At 33.6% G+C, this 25,639-nt stretch overlaps 3 protein-coding genes across 4 annotated transcripts; 1 reads left to right on the top strand and 2 right to left on the bottom strand.

Moving 5' to 3' along the window:
* The first annotated feature begins 254 nt into the window (after nucleotides 1-254).
* LOC109799857 (Threonyl-tRNA synthetase) lies at nucleotides 255-16,321 on the top strand. Its single transcript, XM_020360493.3, has 19 exons — nucleotides 255-794; nucleotides 875-934; nucleotides 1,028-1,117; nucleotides 1,732-1,806; nucleotides 1,982-2,110; nucleotides 2,211-2,300; nucleotides 3,196-3,284; nucleotides 3,558-3,654; nucleotides 4,501-4,587; nucleotides 4,938-5,022; nucleotides 6,687-6,781; nucleotides 10,681-10,713; nucleotides 10,798-10,884; nucleotides 11,484-11,576; nucleotides 13,304-13,396; nucleotides 13,485-13,706; nucleotides 14,335-14,406; nucleotides 15,097-15,168; nucleotides 15,981-16,321. Exons 1-19 carry the CDS (start codon nucleotides 333-335, stop codon nucleotides 16,074-16,076), a joined length of 2,127 nt encoding a protein of 708 aa, XP_020216082.1. The 5' UTR covers nucleotides 255-332; the 3' UTR covers nucleotides 16,077-16,321.
* LOC109799856 (uncharacterized) lies at nucleotides 7,586-9,049 on the bottom strand. Its single transcript, XM_083067178.1, has 2 exons — nucleotides 7,892-9,049; nucleotides 7,586-7,800 (listed from the first exon to the last, which is right to left on the bottom strand). The coding sequence occupies exons 1-2, from the start codon at nucleotides 8,223-8,225 to the stop codon at nucleotides 7,649-7,651; spliced, it is 486 nt and encodes a 161-aa protein (XP_082923304.1). The 5' UTR covers nucleotides 8,226-9,049; the 3' UTR covers nucleotides 7,586-7,648.
* A 4,981-nt stretch (nucleotides 16,322-21,302) lies between the features above and the next one.
* LOC109800851 (Serine/threonine-protein kinase WNK (With No Lysine)-like protein) lies at nucleotides 21,303-23,573 on the bottom strand. 2 transcript variants are annotated; one of them, XM_020361754.3, is made up of 7 exons: nucleotides 23,223-23,573; nucleotides 22,951-23,001; nucleotides 22,677-22,853; nucleotides 22,450-22,558; nucleotides 22,191-22,232; nucleotides 22,061-22,117; nucleotides 21,303-21,972 (listed from the first exon to the last, which is right to left on the bottom strand). In XM_020361754.3, exons 1-7 carry the CDS (start codon nucleotides 23,357-23,359, stop codon nucleotides 21,454-21,456), a joined length of 1,092 nt encoding a protein of 363 aa, XP_020217343.1. In that variant the 5' UTR covers nucleotides 23,360-23,573; the 3' UTR covers nucleotides 21,303-21,453. The 2 variants fall into 2 exon arrangements, with proteins under 2 accessions (XP_020217343.1, XP_020217344.1); XM_020361755.3 differs by having other exon boundaries at nucleotides 22,450-22,555; nucleotides 23,223-23,569.
* Nucleotides 23,574-25,639: the final 2,066 nt, after the last annotated feature.

The raw sequence follows: 25,639 nt of genomic DNA, 5'->3' as shown, positions 1-25,639 counted from the left end.
AATAAATAAATAGTAAATTCCATTAACAGCTAATCCCAAGCGTGTAGTTCAGTGATAGGGATTGATCCTTGCTTAAACAAGGCCAGGAGTTCAAATCCTATTTTGTGTATCCAACCGCGTTAAATATCGAGACTAACTATCCCAAAAAAAAAAATTGCATTAACAGCTGAAAATAAAAAAACCCAACCCAAAAACCCTAGAAAGTAGAAACCTCACTATGAAAGAAAGAAGCGCGTAGCCGTAGCATACAATTTTTTTATTTCCATTTCTATAATAAAGAAAAAGAAAAAAGAAATTCGAAGCCAAAACCCAAACCCACAGCACACTATGCTATGCTATGCTCTCTAATCCGTTTCCGCCGTTACGCTTCTCCGCACTCTCCACTCCTCCGCCTTCCGATTAACCGTTTCTCCTCCGCCGCCGCCGCCGCCATGGTTGCTCATGCCAAGGACGAGGCCTACCTTCAGGCGGCGATTCCGAAGCGCGTCCGTTTGTTCGAGACAATCCAGGCGGAGCAGCGCACGCAGCGCCTCTCCCTCTCGCCGGATCCTATCAAGGTGAGTCTCCCCGACGGCAACGTGAAGGAGGCGAAGAAATGGCTCTCGACTCCGCTCGACGTTGCGCGCGAAATCTCGAAGAACCTCGCCAACAACGCGCTCATTGCCAAGGTCAACGGAGTGCTATGGGACATGACGAGGCCGCTTGAGGACGATTGCCAGCTCCAGATCTTCAGGTTCGACGACGACGAAGGCCGCGACACTTTCTGGCACTCCAGCGCGCACATTCTCGGCCAGGTCTAGTTTGGTTCGAATCTTTTTGTTTCAATTTGGATTATGCTGAATTGATTATTATTTTTTGTATTGGCTGTGTGCAGTCTCTTGAGACGGAGTATGGATGCAAGCTTTGCATTGGACCATGCACTACCAGAGGAGAGGTTTGTGTCTGCCTTTTCTTTTGGTGTCATGTGATTGTGTACTGTTGACTCTGTTGTGATATATTGAATGGGAAAGTGGATGTTATTGTTCAGGGATTCTATTACGATGCGTTTTACGGTGACTTGGGTCTCAATGACGATCACTTTAAACAAATTGAGGCTGGAGCATTGAAGGCTGTTGCGGTATTTTTCCTTTTTAAAAAAAAAAAAAATGTTTACTGCTGCTATAGCTGCTACGGTGGCTATTCAAACTATATCTGGTTACCATGACGAGCAACTGTTACAACTTGCAATAAGGTTTCCTGTTTATGTTGATTTTTCCTTGGAGTCTTGTGTTTTTTGAGACTACTATAGAGACTCAGACTTTGTAGTTGAATACTTGTTGAGTGAAATAACAAATAGTCTTCTGAATTTTGGTTCCTTTGAAGATAATTTTTATCTGGAAGTCTAATGTTTACAAGGACTGTATTTGGAATTTTAAAATGGAATTTGATTTGATTTGTTGACAAAACCTAGGGTTCGCATTGTTTAAAGAAAAGAAAATGATTTGATTTTTATGGAAAATGCTCTTCTAAAGAGTGTTTTCTCCAAAGAGTGCAAGTAATGGTGTATCCATCCTTGAATTTTAGTAGGTTTAGATCTCAATGCACTTTAAATTAAATAAAAAGGTAGATACTTACACCCTTTCTATTTTTTAGAGACAACCTCACTTTGGATGTGTGCTCTTTATTATGATAATTGATAAACATTACTTTTGTGTTGATATTTGTGATGGATGATGGGGGTTATATTTCCAGGAAAAGCAACCCTTTGAACGTATTGAAGTTACGCGTGATCAGGCACTTGAGATGTTCTCGGATAATAAGTTTAAGGCAAGTATAACTTTTCTTCGGGGGTGGGTGGGAGGTAAATATTATCTAATATATCTTTTGTATGACATAACCATATTGATCTGAACTATATTTCCTATTTTCTTTTTTTTTTCACCTTTAATTTTTTATATTACAAATTCACAATTTGCTGCTATGGTTGTGTTATTGTGATCAGGTTGAGATTATCAATGATTTGCCTCCCGACAAAACTATCACGGTTTACAGGTGTGGTCCCCTGGTTGATTTATGTCGTGGACCCCATATACCTAATACATCATTCGTCAAAGCAATTGCATGTTTAAAGGTATGTGTAGGCTGTCTTATCATGCAACCATTTCAATTTTGATTTATTCATTAACTTATATCAATGACAATTAATTTGGTTATTGGTTTTGGAATTCCAGGCTTCATCAGCATATTGGAGGGGGGACAAAGATCGGGAAAGTTTGCAAAGAGTTTATGGCATTTCTTATCCTGATCAGAAGAGTTTAAAGGTGATTTTCATTTCATAGGTTATTTCTTTGAGTAAACCATCCAACTATTCAGACCAGATGTGGTGGATTGAAGTTACTTGTGGAATAAGTAAATAACTAGCTAGTTGTTGTTATTAGTGTGCTATAACATTGATCAGTGCTCTATGAGTCTCACTGGTGAAGGCTTGTTGTTCCCTGTTCATGTTAAAGTAACTCCACCAATTTGCTATCTTCTTTTCTACATTCTGTTTTCTCTTTTTCTTATTCCCTCTATTCAATTCTTTTCTCTTTGTTATGCTAAAAGACTAAGTGGTCCAAGATGTACTCATTTTCTTGAGAAATTGTCGCTGCATTCCAAATTTTCCAGGAGATATATATTTTTTTTTTATATTTAGCTGTTTTGAATTTTATATTTTTATATTCCAAATTTTCCAAATAACTTTTCTAGTCACAGGTGACAGCCTATGAGCCACCTATTGCTAGATTTGCTCTATTTGCTAGGTATTAAGTGTTAACCAATTTTTCTTAAAATTGGACTGGACCCAATTAAGCATGAACTGGTCCTCTGGCCAGTCCTGTCAACATCCTATATAATTGGAAGTCTTAAGACCAGTCACAAAATCACAGAACTGGTGGTGAATCAGTTGAACCATACTGACTGCCCTCAGTTTGGCTAATTGAACTGGTTGATGACTTCTTTATTTTGAAAATGTAAAATGTCATTAACTCTTTGACTTGGTGCCCTCATGAAAGTGCACCTGTTAATTGCTGCTGCACTTGAACTTCTTAGAGTGAAGCTGGTCTACATCTTTATGGTATTTACTGGATATGAAAGTAGTAGGGTGTGTGGCCATGTCATATGGTGTATTATCATTTGATTTTTTCTTCTTCGTTTTTTTTGTTTTTAAATTTTCAGGAATATTTGCATCGGCTCGAGGAGGCTAAAAAGTACGACCACAGGATTTTGGGTGTGAAACAGGAGCTTATTCTTCATCATGAATGGAGGTATGTTGGGCAGTGTTGTTAAATAACTGTAAACTGTTATAGCACGCCCATAACACTATAACGTGGCATTTTTCTACCCCCTCTGCCATAGGCAATTTGTGAAGGGAGGCCCGGTAAGGATGCCATAGGCCGCAATGGCATGTTTATATGGCAGAATTTTAGCCTTCTGTCTTATTCCTCCCTTGATAACCTTGATGTTGGGTTCATTCTTGTCTTTTTGCAACTTTTAATAAGCTTCTCTGATTGATGTCTTGATCCGTTTTTGTTTGTCAGTCCTGGAAGCTGGTTTTTTCTTCCACATGGTGCTCGGATCTACAACAAACTCATGGATTTCATTAGAAATCAGTACAGAGACAGGGGATATCAAGAGGTTAAGTTTTAGGCTGCATTTGGCTCAATTTCTCTTTTTTGGCTTAAAAGTTACTCCTTTCGGTTGCTTATGTAAGAAACAAATTGGTGCTTTTTTGGTGTCCTAATTATAAGAAACATGGACCCACTTTTAGATGTATTAATTGCTAGTTCTCTTTTATACTCTTAATTTATTGTGAAATCTATTAATAAGATGCCCACTCATTCTCCATGCAAGTTAATGTATTCATTTTCCTGTTATAAGTCACTCTAGTTGAAAAAAATTTGTCCCTTGGATTACATGTGGTATCATTAAATATAATCACTACTTAAACTATTTAATTGTATAAGTAATTTTGAAATAAAATTTAAACTTATGACATTATTAATTAAAATTAACTAACATAACTACTTTCATTGGTCTTGATGAATTAAATTTTTGTTTCTTATATAAGGGACTAGTGGGAGTATTTCAAAGTAAAAATCCAAAATAAGTTTTAAAAATAAAGTAGAAGCTGTTTGTCAGTTTTAGCTTAAAAGCTTCTTTTAAAGTAAAAGCTTCATTTCATTTTCCCACGTTGATTTGTTCACAATGAGGGAGAGGGAGGTTAGAGTATACACACTTATTATTATTATTATTATTATTTTTTAGAAAAGTTACCTCAGTTACCTGTTTTAAGAGCTATTTTTCTCTTATAAACATTAAGCTCCTTAGTGTTTAAAGAGTTTTTCTTCAAATGTGTTTGGCTTAGAAAAACCAAAAAAAAAAAGCTAGGTGAAGCACTTCCTTAGTGTGGGAGTTTCTTAAATTTACAAAAAGCAATATTTTCCCATGTTCTTAGTACTTACATGGAAATGGAATCATCAGGTCATATCTCCTAATGTATTTAACATGGATCTATGGGTGCAATCTGGTCATGCAGCAAATTACAAAGAGGATATGTTTATCTTAGAGGTATGTTTTTGCCCCATATTTATAAATGCTTGTTTGTGTAAGAATGTTGGTTGGAGGGCATATCTTTTTATCTTGCCAGAATCTAGATGAATCATGTGCTGATTCATCTTATTGCTCATGTAATTATTACCTTTATGAATGGTCTATGTGGGTACTGGGACCATTTGTGGTAATTTAGGAAACTAATAGGCTTGTTGGGATTCCTGTGCTATATCTATTACATATTTTATGTTTGCAAAACCTGAAACGTACATTTTGCTGTGACAAGTACAAAACCTCCCAAGTAGCCATTTTTCTAAAATCAATCAAGTTCACTGACCAAAGCTTATTTTATTTTTTATGTGAACTAGATTGACAAGCAAGAGTTTGGGTTGAAACCCATGAATTGCCCAGGGCACTGCCTGATGTTTAAACACAGGGTTCGATCGTATAGAGGTAGTTTTCATTTACATAAAGATTTATCTTTTCAATTAGTATCTTTTATTTTCCTATGTCGGGTAAAGATCTAGTCCACATTTTAGTGTTGAATTCAGGACAATGCACACCTTTGAGCTTCTTGATAAGTGGATTGACTGTTGCCTATATAGGGAAATACAAGTTAGCTCCTTTTTTATGGCTTCAATTTTCCTCTTCCTATGATAAGGCCATAATCTGTTAACACAGGATGACCGGGGCTAGAAGTGTGTGGTTCATCTGGAAGTTGTACTTTTCCATATAATATCACATTGCCAATTTGTAATTTGGCACCAGCAAGAAATCTTCAATCAGCTACCTTTACAAAATTGAACTGTCTATAAAATTATACCTTTGTTGTGGTGAGAGTTGGACACAATTTGTTTTCTATTTTACAAGTGATCTCAAATACTAGGGGCTTATTTGAGGGTTTTTTTTTTAAATTATTTTTTTTTCTTTTAAAAACTGTTCTGTAGATAGTTTTTGAAAAAACCATTTTTGAGAACAAAATACAAGAACACAATCTGTTTTATAACATGATCTCTCCCTGTTACTGTTTCACCATGTCAATGAACCAACAATGCTGAACTAGTAGGCCACACACATCACTATGAATAGCAAATCACTGTCACACCTATGATGTTGAACCCCATCTATTTTTGACTGGTCCTCTCCATCGCCCTAGCTGCGCCACCACAAAGGGGTGGAAATAGGCTAGGTGGCTTATTAGGAGCCGTGGCTTAGCTTGTTTATTAAAAAGATGAGGCTTAGGCTTTTTAGAAAGCCTTTTTAACTAAAAAGACAATAATATTTTAGGCTTTTAAAAATGCTTATTAGGCCAGCAGGCTTAATAGGATGGCCTATTTAAAATATTAAAGAATATGTATTATATATTAATTTATGATTAATATTTATATTTAATATATATAATTATTAATAATATTATATTTAATACTTAAGCTATTGATGTATTATAGAATTTGTATAAAACAAGCTACCTAAATAAGCTTTTAGGCGATGCTAGGTTTTTAAATAGGCCAGAGGTCTGTAACATAAAAAGGCAAGACTTGGTAGTTTTGTTGTACAAAGCTTGGACCCGCCAAAGCTTGACCCGACTGGTTTCCACCCCTATTGCACCACGGCATCAATCTGCCACTGCCAAAATGCCTTGCACTGTCAACCAATAGCCATCACAGCATCACTGTTGCTCCATGCTGGGAATCGGCAATCCTTTCTGCAAGTTAAAGGGATGAAAATGAAAGAGTTGAACCATTTGAAGACCTTTGGGTTGATGACACACCACTTCCTCTTTTCTTGAAGAGACATCAATGAGAAAGAATTAATAAAACAAAACATATTATGAAAACATCTTGAACCTGTTCTGACTTTTTGGTTTTTAAAATCTAATGTTGAAATCATGTTTCCCAAACTTCCAATGAGAACAAATGATATCAAGCAAGTTTTATTGTTTTTAAAAATAAAGAACTGCTTTTAAAAACAATATTCAAACTCACCCTTGTCTCTCTAGCTTGTATTTTAGGTTGATATGCTTCATGAGTTTGAGTGTATAACTTGAAGAACTGGTTTGATTGAGCTGATCTTTTTTATTTGAAATATTATCTCTCAACTTTTTAACGTTTCTGCAGAACTTCCTCTGCGTTTTGCTGATTTTGGGGTTTTGCATCGGAATGAGGCTAGTGGTGCCCTGAGTGGATTAACACGTGTTAGGAGATTTCAGCAGGTAAATCTTTCTTTTGTTTAGCAACAGGATAAACGAAATAAATTTTTTGATGGAAGAGTACTTTTATTGTCAAGGTACAGTGGGGCAGGGAGGCATACATTTTTATGCTTTATTATGGAAGAATTATGGAGGAAAGATATTAGGCGATACCGGAGTAGAAAATGTTTGTTTTTTAAGCAAGTTGGCAATTAGTGACTGTGGGGTTGAAAATTATATAGACACGGACACTGGAGATTGTCCTACTGATCTTAAAAATAAAACTCACGGATTGTGTTTATATGTGTTTATAATAGTGTGCTAAAATGTCATTTTTTCCTTCATGATGGTTCTTGTTGTTCATTTCTTTAACATACGATACAATTACAACTCAGAACATTGGAAGCCAGTTATCTAGATCATGGTAGTTGAATCGAGATACAAATAATGTATCGGAAGGCTTATTTTTTGAATCGTGAATCGAATCGTATCGTGAATCGTAAGATTCATGATCAATAAAAACATACTGTATATATATGCATACAAGACATATAAAAATGAAGTCATACATAAATATAATAGTAATTAGTAACATATAAACTTCAATACAAACAAAGATACAATTATACAAATAAAAACAGTCTCAAAGCCAAAAGAAATGACTGCACAGTTCAACAACAAAGCCTCCAAAAAAAACCATTGTTGTTGCTAAATATATGCATATACTAGGGACTGTTTGCTACTCTAATTCAGCAATATAGCTACCCAAAAAAAATATTAGTGTTGTTGCAGCATAAACTCAGCAACAAGTGGTGCTACTGCCACAAATTCTGCCACACAAATTCAGTCATATAGCCTCAAAAAATCTATACAAAATGCCCCTATCCAAGATCATTCATCATCCCCAACCCCAAGATCTACATCACTCAAGTCATCTTCATCTTCTAATATCAAAAGTTCTTCTTCTTCATTATCTTCAATTTCATCCTCATCTTCTATTATTGATTTTCCCTTACCAATCTTGGCATTCAAGTTTCTTGGACCTATGTAATCAAAAGAAATAAGAAAATAATAAGGTCTAGTTCTAATTCCAACTTCCAAGTTCTAAACTAACTTTTAAATATAAATAATTACCTCTCTTTCTTTTCTTCTTTGGAGCTCCCTCATCAACACCAAAGCACTCATGTACATCCATCCATGAGGCATCAATAGGCAAGCAAGGATTTTCCTTTTCGGTGATCCATTCATCATCGGATTCAATATCTGACAAACATATGGGATCATAGGTATCTCCATTCTCTTCTCTACTATTTTGCCTCATCTCAAGTTGAAGATTATATTTGACATATACAAGTGCATTTAATCTTTGTTGCTCCAATCGATTTCTTCTCTTAGTATGCACTTGGTCAAATGTACTCCAATTTCTCTCACATCCCGTGGCACTACATGTAAGACTCAAAATTCTCATGGCCACCTTTTGTAACTCTTTACCTCTTCCACCGTAACTCTCCCACCAAAGAGCTACAAAAAAAAGTGTATTTAGTTTACAAATGTAGTTATTAATTATTATGTATTATGTTTATGATATTAATAAAGAGTAAAAATTAAAGGGATACCCGGTTGTTTTTTATCTCTAGTAGCTATTGCCATGTCCATTCCAAAGATCTCCTTAGCTCCCTTAAACTCTTCAAGTTGTTGATCTATTATAACTCTTGTCCTTATATCCGGAACCATTCTTTGAAAGGTTTCATATAAACCAATTAACACTTCACTATCCGGATTGAAGTTCTTGTCATAATGATACCTAACCAAATAAGAAATAACTTAGCTACTAGGCACAAAGAAAATAGTAGTTCTTAAAATGATAATTATTTTTAAATAATTTACCTAAGATTGAGATAATAGGCAGCTGCATGAAGAGGCCTATGAAGCTGCAGATTCCACCTAGTGTCAATAATCTTCCACACTTTTTTATACCTTGACTCTTGCATTTGAAAGTTTTGAGCAATTTTCTCTTTAGCCCTATCCATTGCTTCATAAATGTATGGTGAGGCTGGCTTTGAATCACCATCTACAAGCCTTAACACTTTCACAAGTGGAATCACGCACTTTAGACAATATGTAATTGATCTCCAAAATCTATCATCACTCAACACTAGGTTTATGACTTGCTTAGCCTCACTTTTACTAGCATGTGGACTAGTAGCCCATTCCTCCGATGCAAACATTGATCTAAGAGCATTCTTTTGTTGTTTAATGCAATTTAGTGTAAGATAAGAAGTTGCAAATCTTGTCACAACTGGTCTTGCTAATTCCCCTCCATTGGAATATTGTCTATACAAATTAAGGACCCATGTATGCCTATATATGTAGGTAGTAATCTTCTTTGCATTAGCAATGGTATTATAGAATACCGGAAGCTCTCCAATGTCCTCAAGGATTAGATCAAGGCAATGGGCTGCACATGGGGACCAAAATAGTTTGGTTCTCTTCTCCATTAACATTTATCCAGCAGCCACAAGATTAGAAGCCCCATCCGTCACAACTTGGACTACATGCTCCTCCCCAATTTCTTCAACAATGTTGTCTAACAATTCAAACATTTTTTTCCCATCCTTTATCACATCACTAGTATCAATAGATTTCAAAAAAACAGTCCCACTTGGACTGTTAACAAGAAAATTAGTGAGTGATCTTCCTTTCCCATCCGTCCAACCATCACACATCAAGGTGCATCCCCATTTCTCCCAATCACTTCTATATTTCTCTAAGCTTTTTTGGATGTTGTCAACAGCTTTCTTCAAAAAAGAAACCCTCACCTCATGATAAGTTGGTGGCTTCAAACCTCTCCCATATTCTCCAACAACCTTCAACATTTGAATAAAAAGAGGACTCCTTACCAAATTAAATGGTAATGCATTACCATAAATGCATTTACAAATTTCTTGAATCACAAATTCCCTATCTTTACAAACTTCATTCATTGTCTTTTGTTGGAAAATTTTAGATGTTCCCTCTTTTCCTTTTACTGTCCCATTCTCTATATTCAAGCAATCCTCTTTCTTTTTATCTTTAGTTTCCAAGAGCTTGACAAATATTTCCTTCACATCATCCGGAACACTTGTGCAAGCAATCACATTTTCCTTTGTTCCAGCAAGATGATGTTTCATCCTTGAAATACCACCCCAACAACCATGAGAACAAAACTTACATTTTACTTTGAGTCTATTTGGAGGGATACTATCACAATAGTTCCAAGTGATATCGGGCTCTCTTTTTGAATGACCCATTTTTTAATGGCCTACCAAGTACCAATAAATAGAAACTTAGACAGCAGCAAGAGAGGGAAGTTGTAGAGGGAATAACAAAGAAAAAAAGAGAGAACAAGTGAAGGAATGGACCACAAACAGCAACCCAAACAGCAACAAGAAGGAAGCCCTTACCTTGGACCACGAACAGCAACCCAAACAAACGAAGCAGAGAAGTTGAACCACGCAAATGGACCACAAAAAGTGAAACCCACTAAGTGGGTCATGTACAGGGAGTATAAGCGGCAGTTTCTGTCTCATTTTGTTTTTTTTTATTTAAAAAAAATCATTTTTTAGGGTTTTTAGAACCGGGTCATGCATGACCCGACCCGGTTTCGGGGGTGACCCGCAATGTCCAGAATCGTGCGATTTCTCCTTAGAATCGCGATTTTCCGATTCCGAACACGATACAAACGATTCGCATACGATTCGTAATAAAAAACGATTCAACATGCGATTCGAATCGCGGAGCCTCGGAATCGTATCGTACGATACGAATCGCAAATCGTGCGATACTTACTACCATGATCTAGATCATTCTTATTTTCTTTAATTTCTATTCTATACTGTTTGAGTAACATACTGTTAATGGCATTTGCTTTAAATGTTGTGCAGGACGATGCACATATTTTCTGCAGGGAGTCCCAGGTGAGTTCAGCTTTAAATTTTTGCTGCATAAATCTTTGAAGTCTCTTTAGAGCTGAATTTTGAGTTATTGATTTTATTTTACAGATCAAGGATGAAGTGAGAAAATGCCTGAATTTCATCAATTATGTCTATGAAATATTTGGTTTCACATATGAGCTGAAGCTCTCAACGGTATACTTTTGATCTTAATTGTTCTTGATGCCTATGTGCCTTTTTCAATGCTTTTAAAGATCTCGAGTTTCAAAGTTTAGTCCTCAAAGTAAGGTGCTCCTAATTGTTCTTGTCTGAACTGTGAGGATTTTATTATGCAATACCATTTATTCTGACATTTTCCTGCAGTAGATTAAACTAAAATTATGGCTACACAGATAGCTTATTTAATTTCTAAAGTAATATAGAATTTTGATTGTGGGTCCTTTCTCTCTCATGTATTCAACTACTCATAACAATTAGCCGGTGAACGACTTTTTATGTATACTGGATAAATTTTGGAAAATCAATGTATTAATTATTTTATATATTAGTTTTTTGCTATGGTAACTTCATGTGCAGACTTTCGTTATAGTTGAATAACTTCCATGTAGCACTGATACTCATAAACTCTTAGCAAATTTCTTTTGCCTTTGTATCCTAGTTCCCAGTTAAGGAAAAAACAGATACTGTTTTTATGAACCAATACTTGTTTTTTCTCTTTCAACTAAAGATAACAATAACATCTGTTTCTTAACATTTTGTTATTTGTTTTTTGTATGTGTTGAATACTTGAGTAGAGGCCAGAGAAATATCTAGGAGATTTGGCAACTTGGGACAAAGCTGAAAGTGCTCTTAAGGAAGCTTTAGGTGATTTTGGCAAGCCTTGGCAGGTAATTATTTCCTTTTTTATGTGTCCTAGAATGTTTCATGCTAGCGATATATAGTTAGATATTGTTTTGAGCATATGGTTAGAATTCTGATTAGAACTAATTTGGATTGGATATTCAAAAGTGGAGGTTGCCTATCTCATTTTCAATTCAATTATAGGTTTTCCTCATGCCATTTTTAATTTCTGATTGAACTCAGTATTATTGAAAGGGAAATACAGAGATTAGCTCAGCGATATATAGTTAAAGATTTTGTTTTGAACTTATAGTTATAATTCTGATCAGAACTAATTTGGATTGGACATCCAAAAGTGGAGTTTGCCTATCTCATTTTCAATTCAATTATAGGTTTACTTCATGCCGTTTTTAATTTTTGATAGAACACCTATTATTGATTGGGAAATACGGAGATTAGCTCCAACAGATGGCCCTCTGTTATACAAAGATGACAGCAAGATCAAATACCCCCCAAAACAGATGCTCAAGGGTACCAAATCCCAAGCAAACTCCTAGACTCCTCACAATTCACTCAACAGTTGCCTACCCCCAGTTTTCTCTCCTTTCTCTCATCATAACAGCGAATACTGGAACTCAGTGTTATTAAAATCGCGATTTAACTCGTGAAATCGCACGACTATACGTCCCAAGAATGGGTTCCGTGCTAAATTGGAGATAGAATCGCTGGGTGGTAGGATCGTAGCGAAATCGCGATTTTTCTTGCAAGAACGTATAATCGCCGATTTCCAACGATGTTGAAAAACCTAAAAAAAATATTTCCTTTTCCATCTGTCTTCTTCTCCGTTAAATCTCCGTAGATCTGTCTTCTGTGGTGGATCTCCGTGATCTGTCCTCTCTGACAGCGGCTCTATCTTCTCCGGCATCTGCAGATATGTCTTCATCTAAGAGGGAAGGCAGCGGCGGCTTGATGCTCACGATTAAGGGTTGCAGGAAAAATAATTAGTGTTGGAAAAGTTGGGCCAAATGGGCCAACGTTTATTTTATCTTTTGATTTGGTTAAGGGAGTTTTTACTTCACTATTTTTTTTTAGAAAGTAACTTCTCTTAATTATTAATTATTATTATAATTCAGATAATATTTTAAATAATAAAAAATTTAATATAAAACCTTAGATATTTTGTTTTCTTAATTTTTTTTATTTTGTTTAACTTCTATAAATTTTTATTATTAAAAATATTTAATGTATAAATTATGTTATGTTTAAATTTTTATATGTATATTATTAATTCTGATTATGAACTTTTTATTTATATGTATTACACGATTTGAATTACGATCTTTGAGTTACGAGTTTTTACCTCTTTTCCGATCTTAGATAAAATCTCGATTTTAACAACCTTGCTGGAACTATTTGTTTCTCCAGTCACATCTCATGACAGCTGGGCTTGCTGTTAACAACCTATAGTATAGATCCCCTTGTGTTCTTCTGTACTGTACAGACCTGTTCCTCCAATTCTGCTAATTCCCTCTTGGTTCCTCTTTGTATCACATGGCCCAATTTGCTTCTGTGGCCCATTTCTTTCTATGGAGGACAGCCCACAATTTTTCTTTTTCCTCCTATAGTTATGGGCAAAGAAAGGGTATATGTATATATCATACCACTCTCTCACACCATTTTTTATTTTCTCAAACTTTTATTATTTTCTACAGAATGTGGCATTTGTGAATTTTAATATCTTTGTGCTTATATTATTATGTGAAAAACCTTGCAGTTGAATGAAGGGGATGGTGCATTTTATGGACCAAAGATAGACATCAGTGTTTCTGATGCATTGAGTAGGAAATTCCAGTGTGCAACTTTGCAGGTTTGCACTGTTAGCTGGATTTGCATCCACACGATTCAGTTTTGGATACCTTTTTATCTGATAGTTAGATGAATGTGGTTTCTTGCAGCTTGACTTCCAGCTTCCTGATCGTTTTAAGTTGGAATACTCAGCTGAGGATGAAGCCAAAATTGAGAGACCTGTAATGATACACAGAGCCATTCTAGGATCTGTTGAACGCATGTTTGCCATACTTTTAGAGCACTACAAGGGTAAATGGCCCTTCTGGCTCAGTCCTCGTCAAGCGATTGTTTGCCCTGTCTCCGAGAAATCACAATCTTATGCGCTGCAGGTATTAGCTCTTAATTATGGGCTTTATTTTATGGTAGGTTTGTATTATAACAATTATATGATACTGATGATGTGTACTGCTTATCATGTGACAACACTTCTAATTTCATTGGAGAATATATTTTTGTGGCATCTCATGTTTTTCATGCCTGGATAATTTCTGAGCTTATGGAACATTGGCCTTCTCTTGTTTATTGCTGAGCTTATCTGCATCATGATGAAATCATTGAATCAGACTGGTTTCTTGTCATTGAATTATGTTTAGAGTCCGTCACATGCATGTTTAAGTAAACTTCCAGCTGTCCCAAAGTTCAAGCAATGTTCATCGAATAGTTCAATAGCTTAGAGGCTGTTTGTACTTTGGTTTGTGGAAATATTTTCTATTTTCACTAATTATATAAAAATCCATCTTGTACAGTTATTTGAAAATAGGAACGAACTGGAAACATGACATTTTTGTAATTACTAGCAAAAAAAAGAAAACGTTTCCTTAGATCAAACAGGCCATTGACATATAATTGTACTGTTTCTAATTTTTGTTAGGATACTTGTACCACTATATTATGATATGATGTGAAAGGCAAGAGCTTGTTGATTGTGTAATATATTCTTGCACTGCAATTTTCTAGGTGCGAGATCAGATCCACCAAGCAGGGTATCACGTTGATGCTGATACAACTGATAGGAAGATTCAAAAGAAGGTAACATAAACCTTTAGGCCCAAGAATTTTAGTACATTGTTTTAATATTTTTCCCAATGGAATGTTTTGCTATACTGCCCAGTGGAATGTGAATATTGATGGTTTATTTGAGTGGTATTACATTTGAAATATGGAGAAACTCGATACTCCTGTGGTTCATATAACCGTTTAGATAGAACTCTGATTGGTTGCGAAAGTGAATTTTTTTATCACTGATGGTATCTTTTTTCTGCCTCAAGGCTCAAGATGTTGCCACTAGTCAGTTACTGATGAGTTAAGCTGTGTTGTGTTTAGTGTTACCCTTGCACGTTGCTAAAGTTTATATTCTTTTCTTGTGATATTAAACATTTAAAATTTATTGCTTGTAATGAATTTTTTTCAAGTTGTTTTATATATTTAAAACCTGAGAATATTAAAATTGGTTTAAATAAAACTAAACTATTTATTTAGCCCCCTAGACACATTGACTTTACATCAATTTTATCCTTCAAAGACTTGTGATGTCAAACAAAAATTTTCGTGTGTTAATATTTGGGTGATTATCACAACTTTAGTAGACTAAATGTTCAGTGAATCTGTAATCGAGATTTTTTTCTTTTCAACTTTTTTTAAATATGCTTTACTTTTATTATTAATCTAGTATGTTGATAAAAGAGAATTGTCTTAACTAGAAGTTGTGGCATTCTGCAGGTGCGAGAAGCGCAGTTAGCACAATACAACTACATCTTGGTTGTCGGAGAGGAGGAAGCTAATACAGGACAGGTTCTTCCTTTTTTCCTTTTCATTAATAAATTGGTTGTGTAATTAGATTTCAATTCTACCCCTTTAAAAAAACCCTCTACCCTTTTCTCTCTGACATATGGCTGTTGTCAAGCACAGTTTTTGATGAACTTCTCATACTTGGATCATTAAGTTGGGGCGAATTAGAAGTAGTGTATAAAGGAGAAAGCAAGCTTGTTTATATGAGCGCACAAATAGTTATACATTATATTTAATTAATGTTACATGTACACATGTCTTGTGCAAAACATATAACATCATTCAAATTTAGAAACTGAAATAGTTGAGATTAAAAATTAGATATATGCAATCCTTGGGCTAGATACATAGTTTCAGCTCTGGCTTGGTTGATTAGTTGATTTTAATTGGATGTTTTTCATGTTAGTATTTGTCTTATTTTGGTTCAAGTAACTGCCTTAAATTTGAAAAGAATTTCAAGTTAGATGTAATGTAAGCCTGGGCTACATTTCAAGAATTCTGATCAAGGTTGTATCACTAGCATCTATTAATCTAGGGAGTCTCTCTCCCACATTAATTCTTAAGGTGGCATTGGTCTCTGATCCGTTTGAAGAAGTTAACCACATTAGTGCTATAGGACCATTATCTTATTGGTTGTGTTCATAGACTTTCTAGGCCAAAAGTTATTAGTTTTTTCATTTCTACACCAGTAAAAATATTATCCATCAGGGTTTACGCCTACTACTTGGTGCTCCTTGATTATTGATCATGTGGTAGCTATCTTTTGATGCATCTTTTAACTCCCTGCTGGAAGCTGAGTTGATTCCTTGTTCCAGGTGAGTGTACGAGTTAGAGACAAAGCAGATCATAAAGTTATGAGCATTGAGGACCTACTCAAACATTTCAGAGACGAATTTGCAGCTTTCCATTGATGCTTTCCTTGTGAAAACTGTTGAAGAAAATTTTCAGCACCGACCTTAGTTGTACACATTTGTTGCATCATTTATATTTTCAACCCAGTAATTTTTCCTGATTTTATATATGATTTGAATTATCACTGTATTTCATTTCCGTCACTACTAAGTTAATTTGAATGTTGGCAATTTGGTAGATCCTTGTATCCTTAAAACGTTTTTGTCTACATTCCCATTTATATCAGCTTTCAAGTTTACACGCCTCTTGAAATTTTATATTTTCTTTTAAGTTGGTGACTGACATTTGAGGAAAATATAATTTTGAGTCGACTCGATAATTGTTAGTAAATTGTCGGATAGTTTTTCTTAGGATCCAGGATTCATTCTCTTGGTTGGTTAATATCATATGATTGTACTAAGTCACTCAACTGAAATCATCATATATAGCATGGTGAAGAACACGTTCAAACTGCGTCCTCTCAAGGATAGTTTGAGGTTCAAAGTTTCCAGCTTTTTCCTCGACACAAATGAAGTTGAATCTGCAACTGGATGAAGATAATTTTGGGCATGGGAGCTCTGCAATTCACATTTCCCTTGTCACAAGTGAAGTTGGCAAAGTTAGAATTCTTTTAACTAATCAAATGATCTCGTCCGTTCCTTAATTTACTTGTTTGGTTAGCAAAGAAAACGAAGTCACCAAGGCAGGCTCAGAAAACGGTGAAGGGTTTCCTAGAATATTTCAAGTCTTTGGGGGTTAAAAGACAAGGAAGAAATCGCAATGCTTTCTACCCTTGTCTTATGAACAGAAATGAAAGTCCGAGAGTTCAATAATAATCATGATATTATCTCATCAGAATTGTAGAAGCTTTTGATTTACATCTCCCTTCAGATTTATTTTATTTCACTTTTTTATTAATGTTTTTAAATTCTTTCAGCAAGTATTTACTTATTGGTCTAAATTGTCATTATATTATTATTATAGCAATTTGTTTTGATTAAATACATCTTCTCCATCGCTAAAAAAAATTGACAAATCAAATACATTCGTATGATATTTTATATTTTATATTATTAGTCATTTTAATTTTGATGTATTTGTTGCTTAGGATGTTAATTAACTTTGAAGGTGAGAATTTATTTGATAAGAAATAAAAAAAAAATTGTAATTATTTAATAGAGTAGAATTAGATGAAAAATAAAAAGAAGTTAAAGTATTTTAAAATTGTGTCTTATATAAGTAGATTTCATGTATATATATATATATATATATATATATATGAGGAGGGTTCAAATGACACCGGTGTAACTTTTACTAAGTGTTACACCGCTCAATAACTTTATATTAAATGTGAATTTTATAAATCTAACCGTTAGATGGAAAGTTCATATCTCTTAGATCATATATGTCAAATTTTGTTAAAATTGAACAATAACTTGAAGGTAATCAAAGTGTTCATATTTTAGTATATTTTGAAATGTATATATTACGTCAATTTTGTTTTATGAGAATGAATATCAAATCATCTTAGATTAATATAAAATTTGATATATATGATCTAAGAGATATGAACTTTCAATCTAACGGTTGGATTTACAAAATTCACATTTAATATAAAGTTATTGAGCGGTGTAGTTAAAGTTACACCGGTATCGTTTGAACCCTCCTCTATATATATATATATATAATTATTATTTTACTCCTATTATATTGTAGTGAGATTATTATTATTTATATAAGATACAGTGCATAATCAGATATGGTTGTTGGCATAACTGATTAAGCTACTTATCCCTTATTGCATTATATTTGTAAGATACTCAAATATGAGATAGTATGAAGTATGAAGAATGCTAACATAATGTAATATAAAATATTGATACTTGAATGTAAAGGAGAAAGGTCAACTAGAACATTTACTTATATTAACATTATTTCACGAGTTTCTTTGTGGGAGAGGGTGATTTTGATCGAATGAATCACATTATTTACATCAATTCTTCTTTAATTTGTTTTCGCCAAACACAAGTAATTTTATTAATTCTCTGATCTAATTTCCTTCCTTCAAATTCTTCTTAAATCACTCCCTCATGATAAATGCGCAGTTATCAATGTTCTTACTTGTATACTGGATTCTCCATAAGCCTTTCCAGACATGCATATCTGCACCATTTTTTTTATTAGTAATCAAAATATGTTTGGCAACATCCTAATTTTTATAATTATATATTTATTCAGATTCTTTAAAATAATTTTTGGACTTTAGAATAAGTTATTTTGAATGAGTTCAGGATTTTCTTGTCTCCAACCTAAGACATTATAATGGTATTACAATAAGTAAACCATCACACCAGGCTGTAGACAGACATAATGGATAGACTTCGCGCAATAATGAGCATCCTATCATTAAAATGTAGGACGAAATGTTGTAAGTTGTTTCAGTTTAGAGGTTGAAAATACTTGAGAATAATCTTTTTTCTTTTTGTAGTTTTAATAGGATATTTTATTCAACAATTATCCTAAATTCTATCTAGATTCTGACTATTTGGCTTCATGCATTAGGTATTTTTTTAAGTCTAATTTTTCTTTTTCAGCCCAATCGTTGCATTAGGTTTTGAAATAATAAAACTTTGATTTTACTTAAGGAAGAATTGAAGTGAGTTTGGTACGCACATTTATTAAAGATCAGAAACTTTGTCTTGTAAAATTATAATTATTATGTCTTACTTGAATTTTCGTAAGAGTTAAATTCTGAATCCTTTATTTGAGATTAAAGTTTTGATGAATTGTAAAAATTTTCTTCATCTATATCATTATACACATATGTATTATATTTTATGAATTTTAAGCGGCCAGGTAATTGTATTGTATCATATTATTTTAAAATTAATTTAAAAATTATATTTTTTGTTATAAATATTTTTTAACTTAAAATAATTATTGATATGCTGATTCATAAACAGCAATATTTTATTCAATATTATTCGTTTTCTATGCTGATATAAAGTATATATATATATAGTGATGACACGGTCTATTAATTCATATGTAGTTTATTTACCAAAAATGATGACCTTAATTCCTTTTTATTAAATAAGTCAAATTGATAATTTAAAAAATTATTTAGTTAATAAATTAAGTTTAACATGTTCAATAGATGTTCTAAATATAATCAATTAATTTGAATAATTAAATATTATTTTTATTATTATATATTATTAATAATAACTTTATTATAGTTATAAAATCATATATTATTGACTTATTTAAAGTATAAAAATATATATTTATTAACTTATTTTTCTAAAAATTATTATAAAGTAATTTTTTAAGACTTTCATATTAAGCTAGCTTTACATCATATAAGTAGAAATGAGAATAGATTAGATTTTAAATAAGAATTTATAATTAATAAATAGTTTGATTTGATTTATTAATAAAATGATTAAATTTAGATTTTAAAAAAAGTATATTTACTTAAAAAAAGTTGGGCTTGAATTTATAAAAAAGTTTGTTTGAGTAGACTAACTTATCTATCTATATGATATATAAAGAAAATAATATATATTACATTATTAACAATATAGTTAAATAAATAAATTCATAATTCAAAATTAAATTATTAATATTTTTGAAATTTTTACTACACTTTAATATTACACCTCATGTTTATATCAAATCAAGAAATGTAAAATAAAAAATTTAGCAATCATCCATTAGTGTGCATAATTGTGTATATATTGTTTCTCTTACGTTAAATTTTTTAATTTTAAATTTCAAAATTTAATAAAAATATAATAAAGTAATTCTTTTATCACACAAATTTTAAAAAAATTATACGTATATTTAAAAATAGATTTATTGATTCATTTAATATTAAGTTTATTGATTTATTTAATATTTTTAATGTAAAATAAATTTTTAAATAAGTTAATAAAGTCTATTAAATTTTAAATAAAAAAAAAACCTAAAAAAATTTATGATAAATAATAAATTAAACTTAAATTTTAATTAAATTCAACATATATTTTAAAAATTTAGCCTAATCTATTTTCAATTTTTTTATATAAGTAATAAGTAGTAATAGTAGTACAAGTCAAGTATTATAATTTGAAACAGACCTCAAAGTTTTGGAAAGGAGTAGTAGGGGTGATACATTTCCATCACATCACTAACAATTTTGTATTTTACTCATACAACTTATACTACCACATATGCCTGGAAATGTTAGTTTATAATTAGAAATTAACAATTCACATCACCATTTCTCCAAGCACCTTGTGATTAAGGTCGCTAATTGAGAAGTAAATAAATTTGTAAATTTTAGCAAAAGACAGTGATAATTCATGTTAAATCACACAAAAAAGTGTGTGCACGTATAATTAATGATGCATGGACACTTTTGGGTAAAACCTGTATGAATTAGAGCTACACAGAGAAATCCAATTTTACTCTTCATTTAGACAAAACGTCAAAATCTTACCACTGCTACCAGCAGCCTGCATGCAGTGTAGTGTTTGGTAACCAATTATTTACTAATAGACAGTGGAAAGTAAGTTTGGTTATATCCTTATTCTGCAAAACCGCCATTATTATTTTCCACCTACTATGTAATTTTCACTATGCATATAACAATCCTTCCTCACTGTAACATACCTTTTTTTTTTTCTGTTCCTCTCTCCCTCCCCACAACCACCACCACTCCCTTAAGGTTTCTTCAGGAATTAATTATTGGACTTTGTAACAAGATAAATATTTTATACTCAAACTAAAAAACCTTATTAATATTCATAAAATATTTATTAGTCATAATTCCTAAGATTCCCAAACATAATCTCCACTTGAAGACAAGATGATATCTCTATATCACAGTCACGTATATCCTCTGCACATGCTGATTGCTGAGTGATTGACCTTATTATTTATATTTTTTGTTTTGATATATCATGTTCATGATGTGGCTTATTATGATATTTTATATTATATTATAAGTTACAATACTATATATTATACTTAACAATTAACATCCTTAAACAGCCGCAAGTGTTGATTTTGAAGTACATTGTGTTAGATTTGCTGTGTGTGACTACGTGCTACGAACGCATACATACACACGCTCACCGACTGACAGACACATCATGATCAGCAGCTGCAGATATGCACACGCATGCATGAGATGCAAGTTCCTTTGATACTACAACATACTACAACATAGCAAGAATCAGAAGCATCTAGAACAACACAAAGCTGAAACACAGTAGTTATTATTATTATTATTATTATTATTATTGTTATTAATATTATTATTATCATCATAATGATAATACTGAAGCTAACAACTCACTACAATATGTTAGTACTAATTTTTCATTAATGCCACTGATTCCAATCTGATTCTCAAAATCCGTTGTTGGCTCCACTCCTAGTTACATTATTCTGATCTTGTTGCTGATGGAAATGATGTTGGTGGTGGTACCCTGGCATGGAGCTGCTACTCTCACCTATGTCAAGTTCTGGTCTGTATACCTCTTCATCTAACTCTTCCTTTGCCACTTTTTGCATTCCCATGAACTCCAATGGCCTTTGGGGTGATGGCAAAACTTGGTGGTGATGGGACTGTGGTTGTGAAGGTTGAGATGGTGGTACCACTGAGGGGAGCTTAGAGAGAAGTGCCTCAAGGCTACTCATTGAAGGAGTTATCTTGAGTGGCAAGTTGAAGTGATGGTCATATAACTCAGCTTGTGGTGCAAGATGCTGGTTACCTTGGAAATGCCATTGTTCTGGGACTCCATACCCTCCTTCTACTTTGTAGGGGTATGCTGATGATGATGGATGTGGCAACAGCACACCAGGAATGCTCTCAATGTAGCTGAACTTTTTTCTCAGAAGAACCACATAGCTCAAGTCTTCAATCACCTTCAGTTCCATGAAGAGACATGATATATATGAGTAAGTACAATTGTGTAATGTGTTTGTGAGAGAAAGAAAGGAGAAGAAGGAGAACCTTGTGAACAGCTCCTAATTGAACAACACCTTCTCTTACAGCAATGAGAGCTATGGTCTAAAAGAGACATAATTGAGTTACATAAAGAAATGGAGAATGAGATCCTGTATGAAATGTATGAGTGCCATACCTTTATACCAGACAGGAACTGAGCTTCCCATGTCCTAGGGTGCTGTAAAAAAGCATATATAAATATATATAATAAGGATATACCGACAGATTTTCTTACTTGTATAAACATGAAATCATGACTATTGATTTGTACCATGATTAGTGACTAAACTTAGATGACTATGTTAACAATCAATTATTTGGCATTTAATGCTGTTCACTGTGCAAGCAAAAGCAAGATATGTATGTATGTATGGTGTTTTAATTTTCTTTCTCACCGAATCTGCTGAATTGTGCCATGCTGACAAGAAGTTGATTTCTTGATCATTAGGTTCTTTGTATATCCACTTGTGGCTGTGATCTGCAGCCACTTTTCCTATCAACCTGCTTCATTAAACACAATCAATCAACCTCTTTGCTTTCAACATCTCATGATCCAACAAAACAAGATGAGAATGTGATATAAATGAGTAAATTAACTTCATTAACACACACAGGTGCATACCCTTCTCCATAGTTGTAGATCTCATGTGACATCTTGAAGAAGAGCTCCGGTTGCAGCCCTTGGTAGGGCTGAAACTCACAGTTCCCATAAACCGAGGAGGTTGGACAATCGCCAGAGTTAATTTCAGGTGCGGCCGAGGCAGCAAAATTGCAGAAACCATCTTCCCACACCAATATCCTGCATGCATATAAACAAACACACACCGTTAACACCAAACACAATAATCCTGCACCACAGTGTTGAAGTTAACACTTAACAACACTCAAAACAATACCAATTCCTTCTGTTTCCTCTTGATCTATCATAAGCCCCTTGTCCTTCCCACCTATACAATTACGAGGAAACAAGATTGAAGAATCAGCACATCACATGTATCCTGGAAATGTTTCCATATAGTTATAAATAATTAATTAGTCCATCTATATATGTATGTAAGTGTGTGATTTGTGTGTATGTGTCTAGCTTGTCTAGCTAGTGCACAAAATCTCTCTCTTTCCGTGAACATGAGCTGTAGAAGTGATTGATCTCTAATTTTCCTCTCCTTACTTGGGAGGAGGGTAGTTTCTAGGCAAGATCCTCCAGAAGACTGCATAGACCCATTGAGAATTTTCATGGATGCACAAACTTCTGAGAGTGTGTTGAAGGAGATGAGTAACAGCCAATGGAGTGAGATGTTCTTCCATCAAATCCTCACAAAGCAAAGCAATTATATATTTGATCTCTTCTCTTTATTCTCTTCCTTGCACCCTCTTACCTAACTATCTTTAAGAGTGGGGAACTGCAACATCCTATCCTCCTTTATATAAGCCCACCAACAAGGAAACCTCACATTTATACCCCTTCACTCTCTCTCTATCTCTCTTTCTCTCCTACAGATACAATACATTTAGGTGGGAGAAAAGTGGGGTGAAATAAATGAACCATATACTTTTCAAATTCACACAACAAAAATATTTTAATATTTTATTGAGGCCCCACCACCCGTTTTCCTTCCCCGTTCCCCAAATGCTCCAATGTTGAAAACAACCAACCTCACCCAAATTCATGAACCAGCAAAGGCCAAACGTGATAATAATATATAAATATAATATTATATTGCATTATATGTGGTTTCAAAAGCAGCATGATATATGAGTCACGTAGCTCCATGTCTTTCTCTTATGACTCTTATCTAATTCCTATAGCATTGATCTCCTGAACCCCAATGCTGCTGCAGTAGCATCCATCTTTTCATATATATTTTATTTTTTTTAATTCATGTTCCATCGCTTACCGTTCTGTTCCCTGACACTCTTAGGTATCAGCAAGTACTCATGATTCCAGTCCCAGGCAAAGTTCCTAAAGCACAACCATTTATTCTACTCAACCAGCCACCACACTTCACCTAATAAATGTTAGCAGTTTATAATTATTTTTTATGTATATTTTAAACCCTTCTTTATTTTTCTTTAACTTGGATTTGTAATTTTGTTCCATCGGTTGTCTGCTACGTGAGGAACAAGATAATGGTGCCAGGATATCCCTTAGAGGAAGTGAAATATCAACATCAAATTACTGTTTCATATACTATTGCATCAGAGTCTTGTAGCAACTAACAAGTAATAATAACTAATTAAGTTATTATTGAGTCATAAGGCGTAAATTGAAAAGCCTTTTATACATACATAGAATGTCAGACATAGTATTCCTATAATTTTTTTAACCCAAAAATAAGAGTTGAGCTATTATTTTTTAGAACCAAGAGAGAAAATGGATTAATTTAATATTAAATCTTAATCTCAACTTAATTATAACCTCTTCATGGCAATAGTGTTAAATACTTGATTCAAAAATTCAATAGGTTGAAGGATGGTAAAACGCTATACACACACTCTCCTCAACCCTTGTTGCACTTCTAGGGAAGACATATGGTTTTCCCCTCCTTGTTTTCTTCTATCTCATTCCCATTTTGTCACCCTATTTTCACCTTCTCTTGTTGATATACAAAGGTTTCCTTTCACACGAGTGTTTATTTTTTAAATAAAAAAAGCATTAAACCTAATATTAAAGTTTGAAAACTAGAAGTTGAAAGCAACATATCATTGATTAGTAACAACCAAAGGGAAACCACAGCATACATAAATGACAGCAGCTAGAGTGCAACCGCTTGCAACCATAACCTGGTAGTGAACATTTTTCCAAACCAAAATCATGATGAAAACCAGAAAACAAAGTTTCAACGACACCATCTATATACTTGAAATTTAAGAACTCCACCATTTCTCTCTCTCTCTACATAGTATAGTCGGTATCTCCTTTCTTTGCACCTGCTACACTTGCATCTCTGTTGAATCTGTAAGTTACATAATGACTAAATGGAGAGAAACTCATTACTTTCATTTCCCCACTCTGACACACCAGAAAAAGCTTGACAGACAGGCCATTATTCTCCTATCCCTTTGACCAACTAAGAAACAACAACAATAATAATAATAAAAATAAAAACCCTTGTCAATATTTCACATTTGCTATGCTAGCCAGCCATTAATGTTTTAGATTACCTAATAACCCAACCCAACCATTTATTTATGGCCTTCATTTCATGACAGTGACACACATTGCTGTCTCCATGATTTCCCAAACGGATTCTTCCTGTGTAATATTGTACCAACAAAAACGATATGCGCGTGTGAGTGAGAAAACGGGGGGTTGGTGTGATTAAGGGGCTAAATAAACTGTACTGTGCATGTATAATTCATGATGTGTACGATGGTAAGGCAGAGAAAGTTACTTAGCAGTAGTAGAGAGTAGGGGACAGTCTCTGAAATGGGTGATGTAAGCAAAAGGAAAGTGCTGGGGGCTACAAAACAATTCAATGAGTTTTGGATTTTATTGGAGGTGGGTGATGCCCTCTAGTGGACATAATATATTGCTATTTTGTTTCTTTTCACAAAAAATAATATGATTAAATTAATTAATTAATT

Source organism: Cajanus cajan, chromosome 11, assembly GCF_000230855.2.
Source record: "Cajanus cajan strain Asha chromosome 11, NIPB_CcT2T_4, whole genome shotgun sequence".
Lineage (NCBI taxonomy): Eukaryota > Viridiplantae > Streptophyta > Magnoliopsida > Fabales > Fabaceae > Cajanus > Cajanus cajan.
The sequence above is the reverse complement of the archived record's forward strand: the minus strand, read 5'-3'. Positions and strand labels throughout refer to the sequence as shown.